This window comes from Mustela nivalis (genome assembly GCF_964662115.1).
Source record: "Mustela nivalis genome assembly, chromosome: 1".
NCBI lineage: Eukaryota > Metazoa > Chordata > Mammalia > Carnivora > Mustelidae > Mustela > Mustela nivalis.
The window spans coordinates 125,388,494-125,411,215 of record NC_139020.1 but is presented as its reverse complement, the minus strand read 5'-3'; the positions used below and the strand labels follow the sequence as shown (position 1 = coordinate 125,411,215).

Genomic DNA, 22,722 nt, shown 5'->3' with positions numbered 1-22,722 from the left:
GATCAGGACTTGAGCTGAAATCAGGAGTCAGACACTTCACTGATGGAGACACCCAGGCGCCCCAAAGAGGACTTTTTTAAAAAAAGCTACATTGAAGTATTAGTTACATGTCATAAAATTTACTCATTTGAATTGGACAGTTCAATAATTTTTAGTAAGTTTATGGAAGTGATATAGTTATCACCACAGTCCCATTTTAGAACATTTTCATCACCTCCACAGAAGATTGTTCATGCCCTTTTGAAGCTACTGCCCATTCCCATCTCCAGTGCCAGGGAAATACTAATGCTTTTCTATCTATAGATTTGCCTTGTCAAGACCAGTTCATATACATGGAATTGTGCAATATGTGGTCTCTTGAGTCAAGTTTCTTTCATATAGCACAACGATTTAGAGTTTATCCTTGTTACATCTATCAACACCTCATTCTTTTTTTATAACTGGATAGTATTCCATTTTCTGGCCACGTTACATTTTATTTAGGTGTTTACTAGTTGATGGACATTAATAAGGGTCTTAGGGGGCATATTGGAATCTGGTTGAGAGCTCTAAGAACGGAGGACCAAAGTCAGAATGGTGTGCTTTATAAATCTTAGCCCACAAATAAAGATGCACAAGAACAATCCTGGACCTTGTTTTCTTTTAGTCAAATTATTGCAGACTCTCAGTAGTCCCTGTCCCACTGGTTGATGAGAATTTCAGTCTTGATTAATGGTTCTTCCTACAATGCTTGTGCAAAGCTCCCAGACGTCCCACTCAGAGCAAATTGGAGAAGGCTGCTACAAAGGCCCATGATCCTCTGAGGCCCAGCCACCTCCAGGTGTTCTGAGCAAGCATAAACTTCTAGAGGTGATGGTAGCTGGGGTAATAACTATTCATACCCATCCTTGTCTATATAAAAGAATATCTGAGCCTTGATCCTAGAAGTGAATGGCTCGGTCAAAGAGTATATGCAAATAAAATTTTGATAAAGAAAACCAGAATTTTTACAGAGCCTCTACCAATTTGCCCTTCATCTAGTTAATAGATCAAGTGCTTAGTTTCCACACCTTCTCCAACACAGTGTTATCAAACTTCTATCTGACAGATTTAAAAAAAATAAAAAGTATCACAATGTGGTTAATTACCATTTTGGTTATATTGAATAATGTTCAGTATCTTATCATATGTTTATGAGTTCTCTTTTAGTGAGCAGTTTGTTAACGTCCTTTGCTTATTTTTGTATTTTATTATTGATATATAGATTATCTTTATATATTAAGGGAAACTAATACCTTTTCCTAAATAGTTCCTTCCCAGCATGTTTCCTTTTTTTTTTTTTTTCTTTTTATTTTACTTCTGGCCATTTTTTTTCTTCCATAAAAAAAAATTGTATGGAGTTGAATCGATCAATCTGTTTATTTGTGGCTTCTGAGTTTCATGTCATAATTACTGCACATAAATTGTCTCCATAGTTTCTTTTAGTATTTTTATGGTTTTGTTTCTAATGTTCAAGCTTTGATTCACTAAGCATTTATCCTGAAGTAAGGAATGAGATATGGAGGCAAAGTTGTTTTTTCCCAGATGGCTACTCAGTTATCACAATGATTTCTTAAAATGATGTACCTCTTCCCTACTGATTTGAGTGGTGGCCAACATTTTAAATGTTGAGAGAAATTATTGATATGACTTCTCAAAGATTTCCCTAGCCACACTGTGACCGGTGGGCTTGTGAGTACCCTTTGCTCCAGATTCTTACCAAGACTTGATACTTTATCTAATTTTTGGCCAAGCTGATAAAAAAGTCATGGTGCTTTGTTGTTGTTTTAATGGAAAAAGACAATTATAGAAAGGAACACAAGAAACATAGGTCAGATGCCTGGAAGGTGAGGCCGAGAAGCTGTCACTGAACAGAGACCTTTAGGAAATCAGCTTTGGGACAGGCAGTGAGAGTGCCTCCCGGGGACCGGGGCTAGCCTAGACCTTGGCTGAAAGAATCTGGGTTCTACACATCTGTGGGGTATGATATCCAGAGCTGGTAAGGCTCCTCTTTTTTAGAGAGTTGGAAAGCAGTGTGCCTGGGAACACAGCGTAGCTCAAAGTGTGGTTGGGGAGGTAGGACTGATGAGTGGAAGAGTGCTGAGGGAATGCATGACCTGTAGTCTTATCAAGGCCCTCTCTGGCCCCTCCCCAACACTTGCCCCATGAGAAACTAGAGATTCTACCCCAGGATACCTTTTCAGTTTCTATAGGTCTAGTTCAACCTACTATCCTGTGTTGTTGGTACTGCTACATGCACATCCAGTTGTCCTGTCCACCTATTGGGGTGGCCCTCCAGTCCAGTTTCTATATCACAGAAATCTAAAAACTCAGCTCTGATCACCTGTGCTTCTCCTCACTAAAACTCATCAGTGACTTCCAGTTACCCAGGATGAAATTCAGAGTTCTAGACCAGACTCATCCTCTCCTCTTGCTTATTCCTGCACCTGTAGCTCTTTATGACTTTCTGTTACACCGGTGACACTACTCAATGGCACCAGGCCACATTTTCCCACTGCAGGGTCTTTACACTTGCTGCTCCTGGACCTCGATGCTGCATTCCTTCTCTGTTCCTCTCAGCCACCTCCAGATACACACTTCTAACTCCTCTCTGACCACCACCTCTCAGTTTGGAGGGTCTTCCTTGACACTCCTCTGTGTATCAGGTATATCCCTTCTCTTGGCACCTTGTCATTTTCTCTCATAGCAATTAGCCAAGTGTCATTATTTTTTTTTAAAGATTTTTATTTATTTGTTTGACAGAGAGAGAGAGAGAGAGAGAGAGAGAGATATCACAGGCAGGCAGAGCAGCAGGCAGAGAGAGAAGGGGAAACAGGCTCCCTGCTGAACAGAGAGCCCAATGCGGGGCTCGAACCCAGGACCCTGAGATCATGACCTGAGCCGAAGGCAGTGGCTTAACCCACTGAGCCACCCAGGCACCCCCCAATTGTCATTATTTAGTTACTTTAATAACCATTTGTCTAATTTTTATTTCTCTTCCTAGATTATAAGCTTCATATTGTTGTATCCCCAGTGGCTAATAGAATGCCTGGCATAAAGTTCATGTTCAGTAAATATTATTTTTTCATTGATGAATGAATGAGGTATAACTCAAAAGCAAGGAGGCTGATTCCACATATCACAAACAAATAACAGTGTTTGTCCCTCCCCGCTGGGAATGCCATTCCACTCTCTCTCTGTCTGCTGAAATACTCCCTTTCTTCAAGGCCCCCAACCCTAATGGCCACTTGCCTGGAAGGCGTTCATTCCTCCTCTAGCCCGCTCTGAGCACATTTATTTTTCCAAACCCTGTCATACCCACTGGCAGGGGAATGAAAGGAAGAAATGAATGTGAGACTCTGTCTTCTCCTTTCCCCAAACATCAGGAAGTTATTTTTCCTTTCTCTCAATTTCTCTCTGCCCTCTTTCCCTTTGAATATACAGCATTCCTCCTAATTTGCTTCGATCCCTCCCTTAGGAGCTGCCATGGAATCAATTAAATCTGTGTAGAATTTTATAACTCAGGGTCACCCAGTATGATTCCTCATTTTACAGATGAGAAAACTGAGGCCCAGAGAAGTTAATGTTGGAAGCGATTACCTCTGTTGGGTCTTATAATACCAATCCGTGTCATTTCCTAAGATAAATGTTCTCAATATCCCAGCTCCACAAGAGTAGAAATGCCTCATTCTGTCTACTTAAGACTCACTACTGGTGACAGCCTCAGTGTGAAGGTGAGCCTCAAAAGGTGGGCTTCCAGTCCTGTTCCCACACAGTGAAGCTGAGGGAGTCTTGACTACTATAGAGTCAGGGACTCTGCCTGGGAAGCTTCCTCTCCTAAGTGGGGCCACAGGCTTCACCTGTGCATTGACAAAGGTGCCCCGTGTTGGTGCTGAGACTTTACACAGCCCGGTTGAAGTAGAAGTAGAAGATGGGGACTTTGCTGTTTAAACCCTTGCAGAACAAACCTGTCCTTCCCTCCGAATTCACATAGGGTCCACGGGGAAAATGTTATTTCGAAACAGCCATGAAAGGGAGAGAGGTCTGAAAATAGGAACTAAAACCACTGTCAGCAACTTCTCCCTAATATATTTGCTTCTGGTTCCAAAAACCCAGGCAAGCAGAAAGTAACTTTAACAAACACATTGAAATAGAACATAACACAGTCTTTAAGAAGGAATAAAAAGGGGTTCGTTGACTTCTAGAGAATCAATAAGAAATTAAGTAGAGTTCAGCTGAGGTGTGCAGTGTGCAAGGATCTGGAAGGAGCTCACCTGGGACATCGGGCTGGGGAAGGGACTTTCCCCTGGGGCGCTGGCAGGGGTGGGGGGAGAAGGGCCTTGGATGGACCATTACTCAGGTTTTTCGGGGGTGGGGCCCTGGGCAGCAGGAGCAGCTGGGATGTTACTCTGCAGGCCTGGGTGGGTTGGGTCAGCTCTCCCTTTGCCCATTTTTCCCCCATGCCATGCCTGGTCTTTAGATGCTCTGGCATTATGCTTGAAGGACAGCCTGGCCCTCTGGCTCCTTCAGGGGACTTAATTCTGTGCAGGAAGCAAGTGCATCTCTTTCCCATGCACCCCAGATTGACTTCAACTTTTTAAGTGAAGAATTCTAATTTGTCCATTTCAGCTCCACACTGTGAACAATAAACAATTAGCACAGTATTTAGAGAAATGGCTACTATTTTCTACCGTTTTTTTTTTTTGTTGTTGTTGTTCTTTTTGCCACTGCTAAATATTAAGATCAAAGATCTTAATTTATTTTTTCTTTTCACTTTAGGAAGCTTAATTTCTTCTGTCCCTTGTTTGTTTCTGGCCAACTGAGCAGAATTTAACAGATGCATTGAAACTCCCTGGAATACTCCCAGTTCTTGAGGTCAGGGTCCTGAGAGCTCCCCAGTAGGGACAGCTATTTCTTCTTCCAGCCCAAGCAAGAAAGAAGGACCTGGTAGGTCTTCTCTGTTTCCTGCCACAGAATGGCGTGGTTAAGGAAGCTGTGCCTTTGTGGACCTCCTGCCCCATATTGCCCGTTACAGAAATAAGTTAGTAGGTGCATCTGGCCGTTCAAAGCACTTTCCTATCTCCTCTCTATTCTGTCTCCTCTTATAGTGTGACCATGGGCAAATTGCATATCTTTTCATTAGTAAATTGGGGGTGACAGTATCTAGTTTTCAATGCTATAGGGAAGATCGAGAGACAGAACTTAATAAACGCAATGTTTCTCTTCTTCTTCCTACCTATAGGACTGCTAAAAATGAGTTTTGTTTTCCAGTGTGAAGCATGCTGTCTCTCCCCTGCTAAGAAGCCCTCCTTTCTCCTGCATGATACCCCCCAGCATTTCCTGCCATCCGGTCCCTGCTAGAAGTTTGCACACAATGAAGCTTGATTTGCTTCCTCAAGAATCTCAGCAGGCCCTACTCCTACAAGTTTTCTGGTCTAACTCTTTCAAAGGGATTGATGTTATAAAACAAAAATTTCTGAAACTCTACATTTGTTGAGAAATTCTGAAGAGCCTTATATTCATATGCTTTTCAGGACCCTAACGGAGCTTCACCACAATAAAGGAATGAGGTTCAGAGCTGATTTCCGAGGTGAGGGGTGTTCTGTTGTCAGTCCCCTAATCCACAGAGTGGCTGTGGGGAAGAGAGGCCATGGCACTGAGGTCTCAAGTCCCTGCTGTTGCCCAGAGCCGGAAGCTGCAAGTTGTCCCTGTGACTGTAATGAGCCGTAGTCCCAATAGGGGCGCTGTTAGTTAAATGAAGGTAGGCTTTCTAGAGGGAAGTCTGATGTTATTTCAGGGTGGCCAGCAGAGAGATCTTTGAAGTTGGCTCATGAGGAAGTGTTTAAAAGCAACTTAGGGTTAGTAGCGTTCCTGTCTTAGGTCAAGCAGCTGGGCTGGTGAGCTCGTAAGGCCCCCTCTTGCACCAGGCTTCTCTGCTTTGCTCTCTTGGTCTTCTTACTTCTTACTCTCTCTTTTGTGTTTTCGCATGTGTGCACCCGTGGCCCTCCTGGTTCAGTGGGAGGAAGTCAGTGGCTACGATGAAAACCTGAACACCATCCGCACCTACCAAGTGTGTAACGTCTTCGAGCCCAACCAGAACAACTGGCTCCTCACCACCTTCATCAACCGGCGGGGGGCCCACCGCATCTACACGGAGATGCGCTTCACTGTGAGAGACTGCAGCAGCCTCCCCAACGTCCCAGGCTCCTGTAAGGAAACTTTCAACTTGTACTACTATGAGACTGACTCGGTCATTGCCACCAAGAAGTCGGCCTTCTGGTCTGAGGCCCCCTACCTCAAAGTAGACACTATCGCTGCAGATGAGAGCTTCTCCCAGGTGGACTTTGGGGGAAGGTTGATGAAGGTCAACACAGAAGTCAGGAGCTTTGGGCCTCTGACTCGGAATGGTTTTTACCTCGCGTTCCAGGATTATGGAGCCTGTATGTCTCTCCTTTCTGTTCGTGTCTTCTTCAAGAAGTGTCCCAGCATTGTGCAGAATTTTGCCGTGTTTCCAGAGACCATGACGGGGGCAGAGAGTACATCTCTGGTGATTGCTCGGGGGACATGCATCCCCAACGCAGAGGAAGTAGACGTGCCCATCAAACTCTACTGCAACGGGGACGGAGAGTGGATGGTGCCCATTGGGCGCTGCACCTGCAAGCCTGGCTACGAGGCTGAGAACAGTGTGGCCTGCAAGGGTAAGTCCAAAGGCCTTGTAAGGCCTCTGCTTCCTGTCCACCTGGGGCAGGGACCAATCTTCGAATTTTCCCCTCCTCCAGCTCTGGGTCACAAAGGAACAGAAGTGCCTAATGGCTAATTATAAAGCTCTGGGGAACCTGTGTCCACAGCATGAGGCATGATGTTTCAGTTGTGTCCAACCAGAATGTCAAGTGTTCACAGTGAGGGAGGAGATAGAGAGGGTTCCAAACAGTAGATAAGATAAGAACTTAATAACCACTCAGTTATATTTAGTTTGGGGATATGAACTTTCATATTCTCTCTCACATGCATACGTGTGCTCTCTTCCCCTTCCTTCCCATCCTCCCTAGACACACACACCCCTGCATAGCGTTAAGTCTGTGCTTTAAGACATGGAGGATTGGGGTTGTCGTGGACAGTTCACTCAAGTGTAGTTGAGAAGTGACTGAATTTGGAAACTATTTTAGGTCATTTCGGGTCAGCTTCTCCATTTTACACAATTGTTCCTGGAGCCATGCAGTTCGTGAACTCAAAGTCCTATGCTTAGTGGTCTTGCTCCAGCAGCTCAATGCCAAGTCCTGGGGCAGGGACGGGGACTTGCTTTCATGTGTCCTGGCAGGAGATCCATTTCCAGAAATGGGGGAACGTGGTACTAGCTATTGTATTACCTTTTCTTGAATGATGCTTGGGGCGTGTTGGGGAGCTGTGTGCTCACATGGGTTCCCCTCACTCCAGGAGAAATCATGTCCAGTACATGGTAATAAATGAGCTGAGCTGGCTGGAGATTCTTCTCTGAGAGTCAGTAGGAGGGTCTAGAGAGCCCTTGGCTCATTTCTTTAGGAAGTTCATAGAAGCTGAACATGGGTAGAGGGTATCCAGAGTTGGGGGAAGAGAAGACTGCTTTCTTTTATGAAGTTTTGCCTATAGCTGTCAAAGTTTCAGATTCACATAGACCTCAGAAATGACAGCCTTGACCCTAGTGCATCATTTAGGCTGCTTCAGACCTTTGGGGGACAAACTGGAGTTGCAGCTGCATTAGCTCCATCGTGAGCATCCTGTCAGTTGTCCTCCCTGATGTCACCCCCCTTCTGGCCTGAGCACAAGGCTGTCCTTGACTGTCTCCTTTCCCACTTCTCTGCTCCCCAAATGCATGCAGCCAGGCACCAGGCACAGGCTCACTAAGGCCCATCAGCCCTGCAGTCCTTTGGACTCAGCTAATTGCCTGGGCTGGGGCACTCATGCAGCCTTTCTGAGGCCTGCTGAGAGCAGAATGTTAGGCCTTTGTGTCTTTATTGGATTTCTTGGTTATGGTACCCTGATGGATGGTGTGGAAACAGAGGAGAGAGAGTGCCAGATCAAGTGATGAATCAAGACAGACAGTTTTAACACCAGACTTGTCCGGCCCCACCGTGCTCCTCTTTGTCCTCTTGGTTGGGGGTGCGGGGATGTGTCCTCTTGGACATTTGTCAGGGCCTGAGTTGGGACCCAGGCACTGGGCTGGATTCTTAAAGGTACAGGTGCAGCAGCTGCCAGACACGCTTGCAAGGGTTCTGGTGGTTTCTCCAGCTTCAGTGGGCTGCTATGTTGCAGTTGCTGGCTGGGGCCTTCTCCTTTCTCTCATTATTTCTCGAGTGGAATGACAGGAACCAGAGCAAGCATTGATTGGTTCTGGTTTAATTGCACCTCCAGGAACAGGTTTTCATTTCTTTGGGCTAATTGGAACTTTTCTTTTGTGGGGGGTTCTGCCATCCGTGTGGCATGTCAGTCACCTCCTGTGGTTTGCTGTGGGGGGGCCTGTGGAGACAAATGTGTAAATCCAAGTGGTTTCTTTCCATTCTCCTCACCCAGCTCCAACCCCCTTATGACTGTTGGTGGACATGCCTCATCTAGAGTTGTTATGAACCTGACTTGATTTCACGGGTTGCTTATTGCAAATGCACTGGAGACTGGAGGAAATGCAGAGGACATGCACAGTCACTTTTCTGTTTTAGGGACACAGTCAGCCATGTTTTGGGGGCATTTCTAAGAGTGGAGAGTTGCAAGCCCGGTGGCATCATGGGTCTTGCAGCCCAGCAGCCTGGCTGAGCTTAGTGTCCTAGAAGGGCAGAGAAGCACCTTTGTTTTTCTGTCTCAAGAACTTCAAGATGCTTCCTTCAGATCTTAGCCATTGGCTCTGCTGGCCATCTGGCTCTGATGGCTGAGCCAGAGCTCCCTTCCCAGGCCTTAGCAGGCTGCCCCAGGGAGGTGAAGAGGCCTTGGCCATGGACGGTGATTTTGGGAGGACTCTGTACCCTTTGGAGGGGGATGGGCAGTGCAGGTGGGAGGATTTGTGACTGGTGCCTGAAGTGTGTCTCCAAGTGCGAGTACCCCACCCATTTAGGCAGCTCCATGCTGTGTTGTCAGATGGGCACCATGTAGCCCTTCACAGGCATTGTGGGGCAGCCTGCCCAGTGTAGCCTGTTTTCATGAGGCCAGCAGTGCAGAGAATGGGGGATGTCAGAGAGCTGTCGGTGAGTCTCTGTCATGGATGGTTCTGGGCTTCACATATTTATATTGACCTGATATATTTTCTTTTCTGGATATTTGAGTCTGGGCCTTTGCCTGTGTCAGATCTGTAGAATACACTTTACATTATTTTGTTGGCAAGACAGATTTTCAACATGGGCAGGAACTTGATTCTGACCTTCCCTTTGCATCTGCTGAACCTTCTCCTGTCAGAGTCATGGGGACCAGACACTCAGTTGTGCAGAAACACCTGGTGATCAATGAGGCAGCCCTGCCAGTGAAGAATGGTCCTGGCCTAGAGCTGCTCCTGTTCTGAAGAGAGTAGTGGTGAGAGGGAAGACAGGCAGAGGCAGCTGTGGGGGGGCTCTTATACATTAGGATATGTGGCAAGTGGCAGATGCACTTTCTAGAGGGTTCCATGACCTGAGGTCTCTGCCAAACTCATCCTTTCTGTGTACACAGGTTTAGCCGATCAGGCAGAATCATAGTAACCTGCTTAGCCCTCCAGTGACTGTGACCCCATCTATGAAATTGTTAATTACTAGGAAAATGATCCATCTGCCCCATCTTCAAGCCTTATGCTCATATTCTAGTGGATTAATGAGCAATCATAGCTTTGTCTTTACCCGCCCCATACCTTCCCTACTTAGGTTGATGACTATGTCAGTTTTCTGTGTGGGTCCCTGCAGTCGGTCAGTTCCTGGGGCTGGAACCCTGAGAGCTGGTGTTTGGCAAGCTCTTTCTGTGGACCCTGAAATGTTGCAACATCTGAAGTTGGTGTCAGGGCAAATGGCTGGGTGGAGACTGATGCTAGGGGGAACCTGGCATGGGCAGGCCTCTTTGCTGGGCTATAGGATCCCATTTAGGGGCCCAGGGATGGGTCTCAGGTGCTAGGAAAGCCTCTGGCAGACAGATCCTAACTGGAGCAATGTACCCATGGGGCTTGATTTTGTTTCTTGATTTTGTTTCTTGATTTTGAGTGCTCCTTGAGGGCCTGGCTTTCCCTCCCAGGTATATTCCCTGGAGCTTCCAAAAGGAGCTTCCTCATCAGCCTGCCTTTCCAGCCCCATCCAAGACTCAGGGAATGACAGTGACCTTTCTATCCATGACCTTCCCTCTCATCCTCTCTTATTCCTGCTCCAGGAGGAATAGGCCAGCCCAGGCTCACAACTGTTGAGGGCACACACTGACCCATGGGGCTCAGGCCTTCGTTGTTGGTGCTGTCACTCAAGGGGGGTTCAGGGACATGAAAGGGGAAGAGGGTGCATCTAAGCAGAAGAAGCCTACCCCAGAGACAGGAGCTGGTTTTAGACCTGACTCTGCTGTGAGCTTCTGGTGGTTTTTAGATAAGTTCTTCCCCAAGATAGCCTCATCTTCTCTGCCTGCCTCTCAAGGTGTGTAAATCAAGTAGATAATGGATGTGAGAATGCTCTGGAAGCCACGTGATGCCATGTCATTGCCCTTAAGCCTGAAAACACACCATCTGACTCTGGCCTCTAAGGCAATAAGATTCTAGAAGGAAGGTGGTGTGTGGAATCCCCACCCAGGGACACAGGTCAGCAGGTCATGTGAACATTCCGTAATTACTGCCTGCGCCTGTGCAAGCCCAGCTCCATGACTGTCCGGCAGTGACCAGGGATCTGCACATATGTGAGTCACTGTCTCTCAACAAGTCAGTGGGTCAGTTAACACACATTTGAAAGGTGTGGCTCATGCAGCCTGCCTTGAGGCAGGTGGGGCAGTAGGTGGTCTGTGTGAGCTGAAGGTCTAAGAAGACTAGAAGATGATGGTCATCTGAAGCAATGATTCTTGATCCTAGGGTGAGTGTGGGAACCCACAGGAAAGGTTTTATAAAATGACATCCCCAGGTGACCCCTTCTGAGATATACTGTTAGGCCAAGTGGAGCCCAGGCCAAGAACCCCAGAACCATCCATGTTGCTGGAGTATAGGAGAAGGGGGGTTGGGGGAGGTCCCTGAAGCCATCTGGGGCCTGTGGGATTTGCAGAAAGGGTACCCCTAAAGGGATGTAAAGGTGCCTTGGAAAAGGGACTGAAGGAGTGTGCTAGAGGTGGGGTGAACTGAGCACAAGGCCAGCGGGCCAGCAGGGAGGACAGGCTCAGAGCATACCTGCCCCTGGAGTAGGGGTTGGGAAGACTGTGTAGGGCCCTGACATGCTGAGCTACTAGGAAGCCTGCAGAGGAAAGAGGGGCAGAAAGCTGAGGGAGGACTGTCTGGGGTTACTGAAAGGAACGGCCCTCCTTGCAGCTGGCTGACACCAGCTGGGTCACTTGGGACCATCCTGAGAACACTCATCGGGGGTGCCACTGCTGTCCTCAAGGGCACGGTCAAACCTGGAGGACTCCTGTGCTCTGCTCAGGGCCTGCCAGTCAGGCTTGGGGCTGAGGATTCATGTTCCAGAACCAGGAATCCACATGGCTTCTCCAGGGGGCCCTCAGGTCGCCTGAGACTATTCCAACTCCGGATGTTGGCAGGGCCTTGACAACTTCTAGAGAAGACCAGAGCAGTTCTTCCTGCATCCCTGTCTCTCTCACTAGAGAGAGAGACATCCCACCCCCCATGTGTGTCAAAGCCCTGAGGCAGGGTCTGAACCCTCTCCGGGGCTGTCTCACGCAGCCCTCCCAGGTGCTCTGCAGGCCAGGCTCTTCGCTGCCATTGCCCCAGAGGCCTCCTCTCTTTCTTCACTGCTTCTGCACTCTTCTCTCTCCAAATAGGGACTTTTTTCCTCGGTAATTTTCCACCTACATGTAAATTCCTTCATGCCTGGAAACCCAAGGGACATTTTGAACCTTTCAACAGTTTCGGCGCCTTTGTCAACTTGAGCGGCGGCGATGAGCCAATTTATAAGCCTGGGGGAGTTGAGACGAAAAATCTGCAGGATTTGAAGGTGGAGGAAAAATGTGTCTAATTTTGCTCCCCTTGAAAAAAGTTGCTGGGGCCAATTCCATCTCCCTTGGGGTTGCTGGTCCCAGCTTTGGGTCACCACAGCATCCTCATCCTGGTGCTGAAAGAGAAGTTGGGGTCTCGCAGGGAAGGTGTGTGCGTGTGTGTGTGCACATGCATGCGTGCACCGAGCTGACAGCTGCATCCAGGGTACTGGGGAACCCTGGCCGCTGGCTCCTGCCCATCAGCTGTTGGCTGGGAGTGAGGGGAAGCCTGCACTAGACAGCGTCCTCTCAAGCCCCAGGGAGACCAACTCTGCTCAGGGCTTGGGGAGGCCAAGGTTATTAACACCACAGTATTGTAAGATGAGCTTCATAATAGGATTTCCCAACAGGCTACTTCATTTAGAAGTCTCTCGGGCTTCCTCTACTCCCTACGGTGGCCCTGCCCAGTGCCCTCCAGAGAGGAATCCAGTGTAATTGGCTGGATTTAATGGGCTGTGACACCGGCATGAGCAACAGCAAACCGAGCTGGAAGGAGGCCCCACTGCCTCGTGGACTCCGGCGTATGGGGCGTGAGCACTCATCCCGGACCCTGGGGGTGGTAGGGCATGGCAAGGGTGGGGAGAGAAGGGGAGCGTTGGGTTCCAAGTCCCATTGTGTTTCTGCACTGCCCCTCTGCCTTTGAAAAACAAGGCTAGAAGCACCCCAATTCCACTAGTGTTGAACAAACAATTGTGATTCTCCCAGGTCAGTGCTGGAGTAACTGGGATTGATTGCTCAGTGCCTGAGAGCTGCCCTGGGTGGGAGCCCATGACTTCATAAATGTGTGCCATCAGAGATGCCGACAGACAAACCACGCAGTCATTACTCAAAGGCTGTAAGCAGTGGAAATGTCACTGGGTTAGCGGTTCAGTTGGGGCCACGCACGGCAACTTCACTGACCCATGAAGACCCAGAGAGTCTGAAACTCCCCGGGCTGGGTGGGTGTATGGGATGCTGAGAGACCATAGCTTCTGACCACCATATCATCCATAAAGAGAGCGTTTGTGGGTACCAGTCTGGAGATCCCTGGCTAGTTAACATCAGAGCAGGGATCAGAACCCCTGGTCTGGGGAGACCACCATTGGCCCCTGCATCTGAGACTGGATTTTGTTGAAATTAATCATCCTTCAACACACAACATGTATCTTCAGGACTGTCAGACTTCTCAGCTGTTCTCTCATGGATTCCCTCCCTTGCATCTGTGTTGTCCTTGTTTTTTCTTGAGTCGGGCTCCCTGGCGCCATGGTGTGTGGCTTACATTTCCACACTGTTTATAGCACAGACCTCCACATTGACCATCACTCCCTGGGTGCAAGACTGTCCCTCCAGATGCTCTGATATGTTGATCTGCTTGGGAGGCCATCCAGAAGGCGCACGAGTTCTCAGGGTGGAGGGCAACCCCAAGCTCCTGGGGAAAGTTGAGGGCTAAGGCTTTATGCCAACAGAAAAGTACAGAGGACTGGTGATGGGACTGGGGGCTGGAGACCTGGTTGTAGCCCTCTACTGGGCCCCCTCGGGCTGAATCCCAGCTTAGGCAGGGTAGTAGTTAGACTTAACCCTTTGCCTCCTGTTCCCATCTCTCTCTGGAGCTGGGAAGTCCCTACCTGAGCACAGACACTGACACAAAGTCCCTAGCCTGGATGAAGAATCGCTACATTTGATTTTGAAGCATGAAGATGAAAATCATACTTAATTAGAGCCTGCTTGGTGTGGAGTCTTCCAGTTCTGAGCTCTAGGGAGCTCTGATGATCTGAATTCTTTTCCCACCACCTTTGGCCACCAGCAAGCTGTGTTGACAGTGCCCTAATGCTCCTGGGTCTCATTTCTCCCTGAATTCACTGGGGAAGAAAGACTGAGAAGAGTCAGCCCAGGGAAGTTGCCAACAGAGAAGGGATGCCTCCCAGACACAGGAAACCACCAGAAGCAAACCTTAGTTTGCCAAGAGCACTTTGACAGGAGCAGTGAGTTGGGGGCACTCTTGGCCTTTTCTAGGGGAGGGGTCTCTACCTGCAGAGGTCCTGTTTGCCCTCTCCTTGCTGGCTGAACTAAGAGTATGAGTATCAGTTACCTGATGGGGCAACCGAGCCTTTTGTTTCCAGGGCCAGCTAATGAGGGCAAGTCACCAAATACTGGGGAGATGTGGCTTTTTATAGAGGACTATGTCTAGGTTGGCTCTAGTCCCCAGGAACTCTCCCCTATGACAGGGAGCATCCCGCCTTCTTGTGTGCCCTCTCAGCCTGCTGCAGAATGAGTATGTGCAGCTGAAGATGTGTGGGACTCATGGTGTGTGTGTGTGTGTGTGTGTGTGTGTGCATGTGTGCTCATGGTTCATGGTCAGGAGGGAATCAGGAGGAAATCAACTCAGCCACATCAGGCCCTGGAGAGGTTCATGAGGGTAAGGAGGCACTATGGGGAGTCTCAAGAGGCTTCTTGGAATCATAGGACAGAAATTTAGGGCCAGGGAGGGCCAATCCTAGCCCTAATAAGTTTTCCTTGAGGGTAGGGCCTAGTTCAAGGAAAGAGCTGGACAGGGAAATAGGTCCTTTGGTTTTGGCCCGTCCTTGGCCTCTGTGGTGGGCTGGACTTACTTGGTCTTTGGATATGACCCTTGGGGACCTGCTCTGCTCACATCCTTGCAAGCCTGGGCAGTTTTGGCCTTCCATTCCTTAGTCAAGTTGGATTCCACTCATGAGTTCATGTGGCTTGAGCGGTGCTTAGGCTCATTGTTTCTTTAGGCACTTACTGGGCTGCTCCTGATGCCCTTTATGCTTCTATACTCAGATGGAGTGGTTTTGCTTCTAAGAATTTGCTACATTCTTAGTTCTCAGAAAGTGCTTGCAATATCCAGAGGACAAGGGAGCCACAAGGGGTTCTGTGGCCCTGGTGGGACCCAATGGAGGGTAGCCCCTCCCAGCTAGGTAAGAACTCTGAGGACATTAAGTTCAACCCACCAGATAACACTTTGCTTCTCCACAGTGGTCCCCAGCCTGCTTCCCAGCACCTCCAGAGATGGGACACTTGGACTTCCTGAGGCAGCCTGGTTCATCAGATCCCTTCGTCCTAGCACTGAATCAGGGGCTCACTGATCCCGTCCCTGGGGGGAACTTCTGTGCAAATCTCTCTTCCCCCAGGTTAACCTTTGCTGTTATTTTAAAATGTTTTGGGGGGTACCTGGGTGGCCCAGTTGTTTAAGTGTCTGACTCTCGATTTCGGCTCAGGTCATAATTTTAGGGTCCTGGAATCGAGCCCTCTGTGGGACTCCCCACTCAGTGGAGAGTTTGCTTAAGATTTTCCTCTCCATCTGTACCTCTCTCTGTCTCTCAAAAAAGAAAAAAATATCTTGAACAGGTAGTACATATGAAAAAATAGTTTCCCTCCCACTCTGGTCCTCAACAGGGTCCTTTGCTGTTCCAGTTTTTGAAATTCTCTTGTGGAGAATGGGTATGCATTTGCATCCCCGAATGTAGACCTGTCTTTTCCCCACTTGCACAGGGCCATATTACATGAGCTTTCCATCTAGTCCCCCCCCCCCTTTCTTATTTAACGATGAAGGTTAACAGTAGCTTGGCTGTATCATAAAGACATTTGCCTCATTTTTAAAAATGATTCTGAAAAAAAAAAAAAAGATTCTGTAGTATTTTATTGAACTGGTGTGCCTTTTTGGTCCTTCACATACACACATTTAGATTGCTTCCTGGTGTTTTTTGTTGTTGTTATTTATTTCTAAACAATGTTTCAACAAATACCCTTGCATTTATCTTTGTACTTGTGTGCAAGCTTATCTGTGAGTCAAATTCACTAATTAATTTATTCAATGAATATTTATTGAGGACTTTCTACGTGCCAGGCACTCTTCTAAGAACTAAGATCATAGGAAATTCTTAGAAAATTTGCTGATCAGAGTATAAAAATTTTTAATTTTGATAGCTATCCCCAAACAGTCCTCCCAAAAAAGGTGTTTTCTACTAATTTTTTCTCCCTCCAAGGGTGTAAGAGAGCTCCTGCTCCCTACACTTTGGCCAAGAGAATGAAATGTCCATCATTTTTATCTTCTCCAATCTGATAGATGAAAACCGGTCTCCCACTGTGGTTTCAGTTTACATTTGTCTTGCTATGAGGGGCATTGACCATGGCAGAGTCCCACGTGTTGCCCCGTTCAGGAGTTGTTCAGGACTTGACAAGAGTGCCTGTTTGACACATCATTAAATCGGGTGAGTCTGCTCATTGCAGACGTTTGGGGTTCGCTCCCTCCATGTGTGACATGGTCTACCCTTCACGTTCCACTGTGTCATTCGCTCCCGCAGGGCATCCTGCTTTTATCTGCTTTGTCCATCCATAGCATCAGGCCATCTTGGTGCATGATGCTCATTCATGATGGCATGTCTCAGTCGGTGGCAGGTGACCGGTCTGCAGATGGACAGGGCAGGTGCAGATGCTGGTGCTCAAGGGCCAGCCCCTTCCCCGAGTCCAGTCCCAGGAAAGCCAGCCAGCCAGAGTTGATGGGAAATACACCTAACTTCTCCCATCCTTCCTCTCCTGCCTGAGCCAATTCTGGGCTTGCTGCTTGCCCTGTGCAGCCCTGCTGTGCCCCACACATCTTTCACCTCTCTCTCTCTCTTTTTAGATTTTATTTATTTGACAGAGAGAGATAGTGAGAGAGGGAACACAAGCAGGGGGTGTAGGAGAGGGAGAAGCAGGCTTCCCACCAAGCAGGGAGCCCAATGTGGGGCTCTATCCCAGGACCCTGGGACCACGACCTGAGCCGAAGGCAGATGTTTAACGACTGAGTCAGCCAGGCGCCCCACCTCTCACCCTACCCCACATTCTTTTCTTCAGTTCTTTCAGCTTACTTCTGGGGCCTGGGGCTTCAGCACTCCCTGGTGGATCCTTCTAAACCGCCCCTTCATAAATCACCAGCGCGTAGCCCTCACCTGCCTCAGCCTTCTCTTCATTTCTTCTGCACAAACCCACCCTCAGCAGACCTGCCCAGCAGCCTCAGCCCGGCCCCTGAGCAGGCACATGCTGCACTCCAGGCCCCAGCTCAGCCCTCCCACAGCTTTGTTTCTGCCAGCAGGCTTGCCTTGAGCCCTGGGAAGCTGCTCACTGCCTCCTTCTCTCTGTGGCTTTTGTCTTCCAGCTCTGCGGGTTTTCTTTCTCTCTGAGGCCGAAGACTTCCTTCCTCCCTTCCTTGTTTCACTCCGTCTCTGTCCTTTCCTTGCTCCCCTCTCCTCCTCTGTGCTCTCTCCCCTCCCTGCCCCTTCCTTTTCTCTACCCGCTTCCTTCCTCATGAGTTTTCTGTTAAATATACTCAGGTTAAAAAAAAATAAGTCAACTTAAAGAAAAATAGTAAAAGATACATGAAAAAACCTAGCTCATAGATATGGCCAAAACCAGTAAAGATGATATGCAAATGGCTGATGTTTGAAAAGAATGCTGACTTGCCCCAGGAACTTAGGCTAAGGAAACAGTTCACACACTCTTCAGGCCAGTGCCTCGGTTCATTGTCAGACCATGGTGAGGGCTGTAATGTGGGTACAGAACCAACCTTTCTGGATTGGCTTCCAGCTTGCACTGAACCACTAACACAGCTTGACTTTCTTTTGCAAAGACTATGCACCAGAAGCTCTGCCTCCATCTTTCCCTGCATTATCTCTTAAATCCTTACAACAGCCCTATGAGTACATATGGTTATCAGCCTCATTTTTCAGTGGAAGATACCGAGGCACAAAGAAGCTAAGTAACTCTGTCAGGGTCACACAGTGTAAGGACTCTGGGGCCGGCTGGTAACCACCGTTCTGTACTCTCCCCCCCCACCACCCGCCCTCCAAGCTGGAGAAAAACAAGATTCCTTAGGGGCACATCTGTGATTTGTGGTGGGGTTTGGGGCTTCAGTATCCCATCTGGGCTGAGATACAATCCTTCACTAAGGGACCCAAGGAAAAGTCCTCAGTTAGATGTGCATTTCCCATTGACTAGGGATGATCCAGGAGGTCCATGGAGGGACTGTGCTGGAAGTGGGAACCCCTCCGCCTCCATCTTCTAGCCAGCCTCAGTCTCCTCCTCCCCACACTCCTCATGGGCAGGTCCATGCCTGCTGTTTCCCTGCATCCCAAATGGCCATTCTGTGCCATCTGTTAAATGAGGACCAAACAAAATGCATTGAAAACAAAATTTGTGAGAGCAGGGTGAGCGCTGAGGAGGGAGAAAACCTTTGCAGGAGGATGTGTAAGGAAACATCCAGGAGCACTGAGTAACACAAGCTCCGAGGAAACCAGGCAGGGACCAGGCGGGAGTCGCTGACGAGGCCTGTGTTTGTGGAGGTGATGATGGTAGAGCCAGATGGAGGAAGTAACCAGTGATGGCAGAGGCCTTGTCTGTCTGTTGTCCAATATAGTGACACGCTGTGCACACACACGCCCAGAACAAAATCAACAGAATGGCCTCAAGCCCATACGTTGTGAAATCCTTTCACTAGAAGCCGGTGATAATGCCTCAGTTTGACAGAGGACATAAGGTCAGTGCAACGTGTGTGTTGCAAGTGAAAAGTGACAATCTGCTCTTTGCACAAGATGGATAGAGCTTCTCACTGAAATTGTAGGGAATATGCAACAGCCCTGCCAAATCATGAACTTGGCAAAAATTTGTCTGTTCTGGGAATTAGGCGATTTGAGGGTTTCTGTTTGGTTTTTGGGTCTGCCCCATACATGCCTGCATTGATCCGGACACGGAGGTCCTTGGGACCTGGGGCTTTTCTTTCCCTGCTGGTTCTGTTTGTCTTCCCTTTCGTATCTTGGGCCAAGCTGGTCTCCCTGCTTTCTTTTCCTCCATTTATTCTATTCTCTTGTGTGTCTTCTCTCTGGACTTGATTCAAAAAGGAAGAAAAGAGAAACACATTTCATTGGTAGGAGTTGAATGAATGGATGGTTTTTTCCATTCACTGTTTTTATTTTTTCCCGTAGGAAACTGTTTAGGTGCAAATTGCAATAAAAACGAGTTCTTTCATTTAGAAAATATAGGAAATCAATGTTTATCATTGAAAATCAATTGCAGATATTACAAGAGTGATTTTTATTATCAGAATTATTAATATATAATCACACATATTGATAATGAGATCATTTTATTAAAAAGAACAGAAACTTCTTTTTTTTGTTGTTTTTTTAAGGTGTCTTTATAGAATGCCCTGCTTCTCTGTGCTCATTTCTTTGCTTTTCTGGAGCATATTCTGCCTTTTTTCAGCTCTTTCAACCCCATTCTTGATTATTTTCCCCTTTGGAGAATTCTTTCGAGGCTCTTTTTTTTCCCTAATGACCTTTAAATCTTTTAGTTCAGCTACTGGTTAAAAGCAGCAACCAAAGCTGTTGATTGTTGAATTTAACTTTCCCAGTCAGAGTGACTGATTCTGTCTTTGGGGTTGATGATGTCCCCCCTCCTTTGTGGGCACCTCTGCCCACTCACCTAAGAATTTCCTTTAATGGAAACTCAAGTATTTGGGCCTGACAGCACCAAAGTGAGCAGTAGATCACACTTCTCTCCAGGACTTTCCACAGCCCTGGGGCAATGGCTTGGCTCCCCAGAGAAGGTAGCCCATTAGTACACAGGCCATATACCCACTTCCTAAGGACCCAGGAGAAGTAGGCAGAGGAGACTGCCCCTGGACATCCAGTGGGTTGAGGGCCCCCATCCCCTCCCTACCGTGCCTTCCCCCAGGGGCAGGGCCTTTTCAGGCCTCTCCCCACAGGCTCCTTCCCTGCCCATAACTGTGTCCTGGCCCCTCCTTCTAGGCCACAAAGAGCTCTGTAGACAGACATTGTGCGCTGTTTGCCAACACGGGGGCCCAGGGACACAGAGGGGGCGAGGGAGAAGCCATCTGCTCTCTCCTTTCACACAGACCTTTGCTTTCTCCCTTTCACTCCCCTCGCTCTCTGTCTTTGAACGTGCATACAAAAATAAAAAAAGCAGTTGCTAATTAGAGCAAGAGAATGAGAGTGAGCCTGGAAGGGGGTGCTGGGGAGAGGCAGCCCCTGTGCAAATCAGCCCGCTGGTTAGAGCCCGCTGAGGAAGGGGGAGGGGGCGCTGAAGGGGCTTCGGAGGGATATTTTGACAAAATAAGCAACAAAGCTGCTGTTTCAGAATGGTAGAGGGGCTTTGTCTTAACTTCTCATGATAGAAGGGGAGGAAATAAGAAATGACAGAATTTCTTGTAACTCCCACTGCTGGTGCCCACCGACCTTTGCTTTCCTATTTTCACTTTCTCAATAGCCCCATAAACAATAGTCTCTATGGGGGGGGTGCATTTAAATGTGTCCTTTTATGGGTAATTTTTGTTCTGGCTGATAGCTAGTGGGAAATCACTGGCTTGGCTTTCCATGGGGGATTTGCTGGCTGAGGAGAACCTTCCCCAGGCGGGAACAGCTGAGTCATCAGGAAGCCTGAGCTGGGAAATAGCCCCCGACAAATCAAGACTTTCTTTCAGGGCTTCCCCACTCTCCCCACTCTTTCCTATTCTTGGTTCACCAGGTGATTTCTTTGCCCAGCCTGTGTTGTTGAATTGGCCAGGAGCAGCCCTGATGTGTGTGTGTGCTGAGGTGCGTGGCTAGGGGAACAGCAGCCTGTGTTAGGACTGGACATTGCCCCAGCCCTGAGCTCTGCAAATCCGCCCCCCACCCCCACCCCACCCATAGAAGGTTCTGGACACCACAGCACAGGGCCAGGGCAGGGCCATCTGTCCGGCAGTTCTGCCATGGCTTAGAACGGACCCTTCCCACCTTCCAGCCAGGCTCGCTCTGAAGGTCAGGAGGTCCCTGGAGGACTGCCTCTGGAGAGCCAGGTGACCAAGTGGCTAGGCCTCTACAGAGGTGCAGTTTTTTCCAGGCAGAAGCTCAAAGGATGGATGACGCAGATAAGGAAGGATTTTGATGTCAGTACCCTGTGCATTCAAAGAATGAGGTGATTTTTCGAGTTTCCTGTGAAGGTGAACAAATGTGGACGAGAACAGGAAAGCCTCGTCATGACACACATTGGTACTAACTCACCAGGGAGGAGGAAAGGAAAAGGACATAGAACGTGGAAAGAAGGATTATCATTAGTTCGTTCTCCTCCACGGGCTGTTTAAGGTGATGGCTACCCATAGGAACACAGAGTGACCTCTCTGGAACTTTATAGCATTTCCAGAGTTTCCTTATCCCCTGACCCTGGGATGAGGCCCCAAACGAAGTTTTCAGGATTCCATACTCAGAACACCTGTCTCTGACACACAAGGATGCTTCCCAGGAAGCTCAGTGCAGCCCTCCTCAGCCCTGTCGGAGGACCCCCCTGGGGAAACAAGTACACGAGTCCACACACCGCTCAATGAAGACAGATCAGCAAAGCTGTTGAGAAGATAGCCATGGATGGGGCGCTATTCAGAGCCTGCGGCGGGAAAGCTTGGGTTGTTCCATCCTGGCTTTGCGTTTCTTAGCAGGGTTTCTCCCCTGGGCCTCAGTATTGCTCTGCATTAATGGGTGGTTTAACTCTGGGCTCTAGCTGGCTGTGAAGTGAAGACGCCATGAGAGTCTGCTTGTGTGGAGCTCTGCAAAGACCTTGACACATGGCAAGCATTCAAAAATGGATGTTGATGTTACCAGCGTTTTTGTTATTAAATAAGCCAGAGGATGATTTTCTCTTTGGTGCTGGTTCCCTTGAGACACAGAACTGTGGGAAGAATGTGGTAAATGCACAGAGATCCAATGAATATTAAGAAGGCTTAGATAACATGATCTGGGTCATGGGTCCATAAAGTATTTTAACACAGAGTCACTGGAGAGAGTGGAAGCCACCCATCTAGTCATAAATGGATATGAGTTTGCTCAGTTGGTCATGGCAAGGTTAAATTCTTTATTGAAATTCTTTTTATTTTAAATTTTTTGTGACTTTAAATTTCATTTAAAAAATTGTCTTATGGAGGGACACCTACCTGGGTGGCCCCATCGGTTAGCACCCGACTCCTGGTTTTGGCTCAGGTTCTGATCTTGGGGTCATGAGATCAAATCCCACATTGGGCTCTGGGCTCAGCGGGGAGTCTGCTTGAAGATTCTCTCCCTCTGCACCACCCTACCCCCACTCTCTCCCCCTCTCTCTTAAATAAATAATAATGAACAGATCTTGAAAAAAAAAACCTGTCATATAGAAAATTTGACTTTTTTTAGGAGAAAGTTTTATGAATCTTAATGCATGCACAGATTTGTGCAACCACCACAAAAAATAGAAGACCTGCCTTATGATCCTGCTTTCTAGTCACTGACTCCTCCCACCCCCAGCCCTGCAGCCAGTGATCTAGTCTCCATCCCCTGCATCGTCTTTCTATGTGGAGCGATACGGCGAATCTTTGAGACTAGCTTCTTTCACTTAGTGTATTGCCCATGATGTTCATGGAAGGGCCGTTTTCTAACACTGGTTTGTTGCTTTTTATTGCTGAGTAGTATTCCATGGCACAGATGCTCAGTAATTTGTTTATCCAATCACCTGTCGAAAATCATTTGGATTGTCTCCCAAGTTTTCGGTGATCATGAATAG

The 22,722-nt window shown here is 48.1% G+C and overlaps 1 protein-coding gene across 1 annotated transcript in view; it reads left to right on the top strand.

Annotated features, from left to right (window-relative positions):
* Positions 1-22,722, top strand: part of EPHB1 (EPH receptor B1) — a 417,459-nt gene that overhangs the window by 150,318 nt on the left and 244,419 nt on the right. Inside the window, exon 3 of the mRNA XM_082715150.1 lies at positions 6,035-6,716. Within this exon, the coding sequence (XP_082571276.1) occupies positions 6,035-6,716 (682 nt within the window). The remainder of the gene's footprint in view (positions 1-6,034; positions 6,717-22,722) is intronic.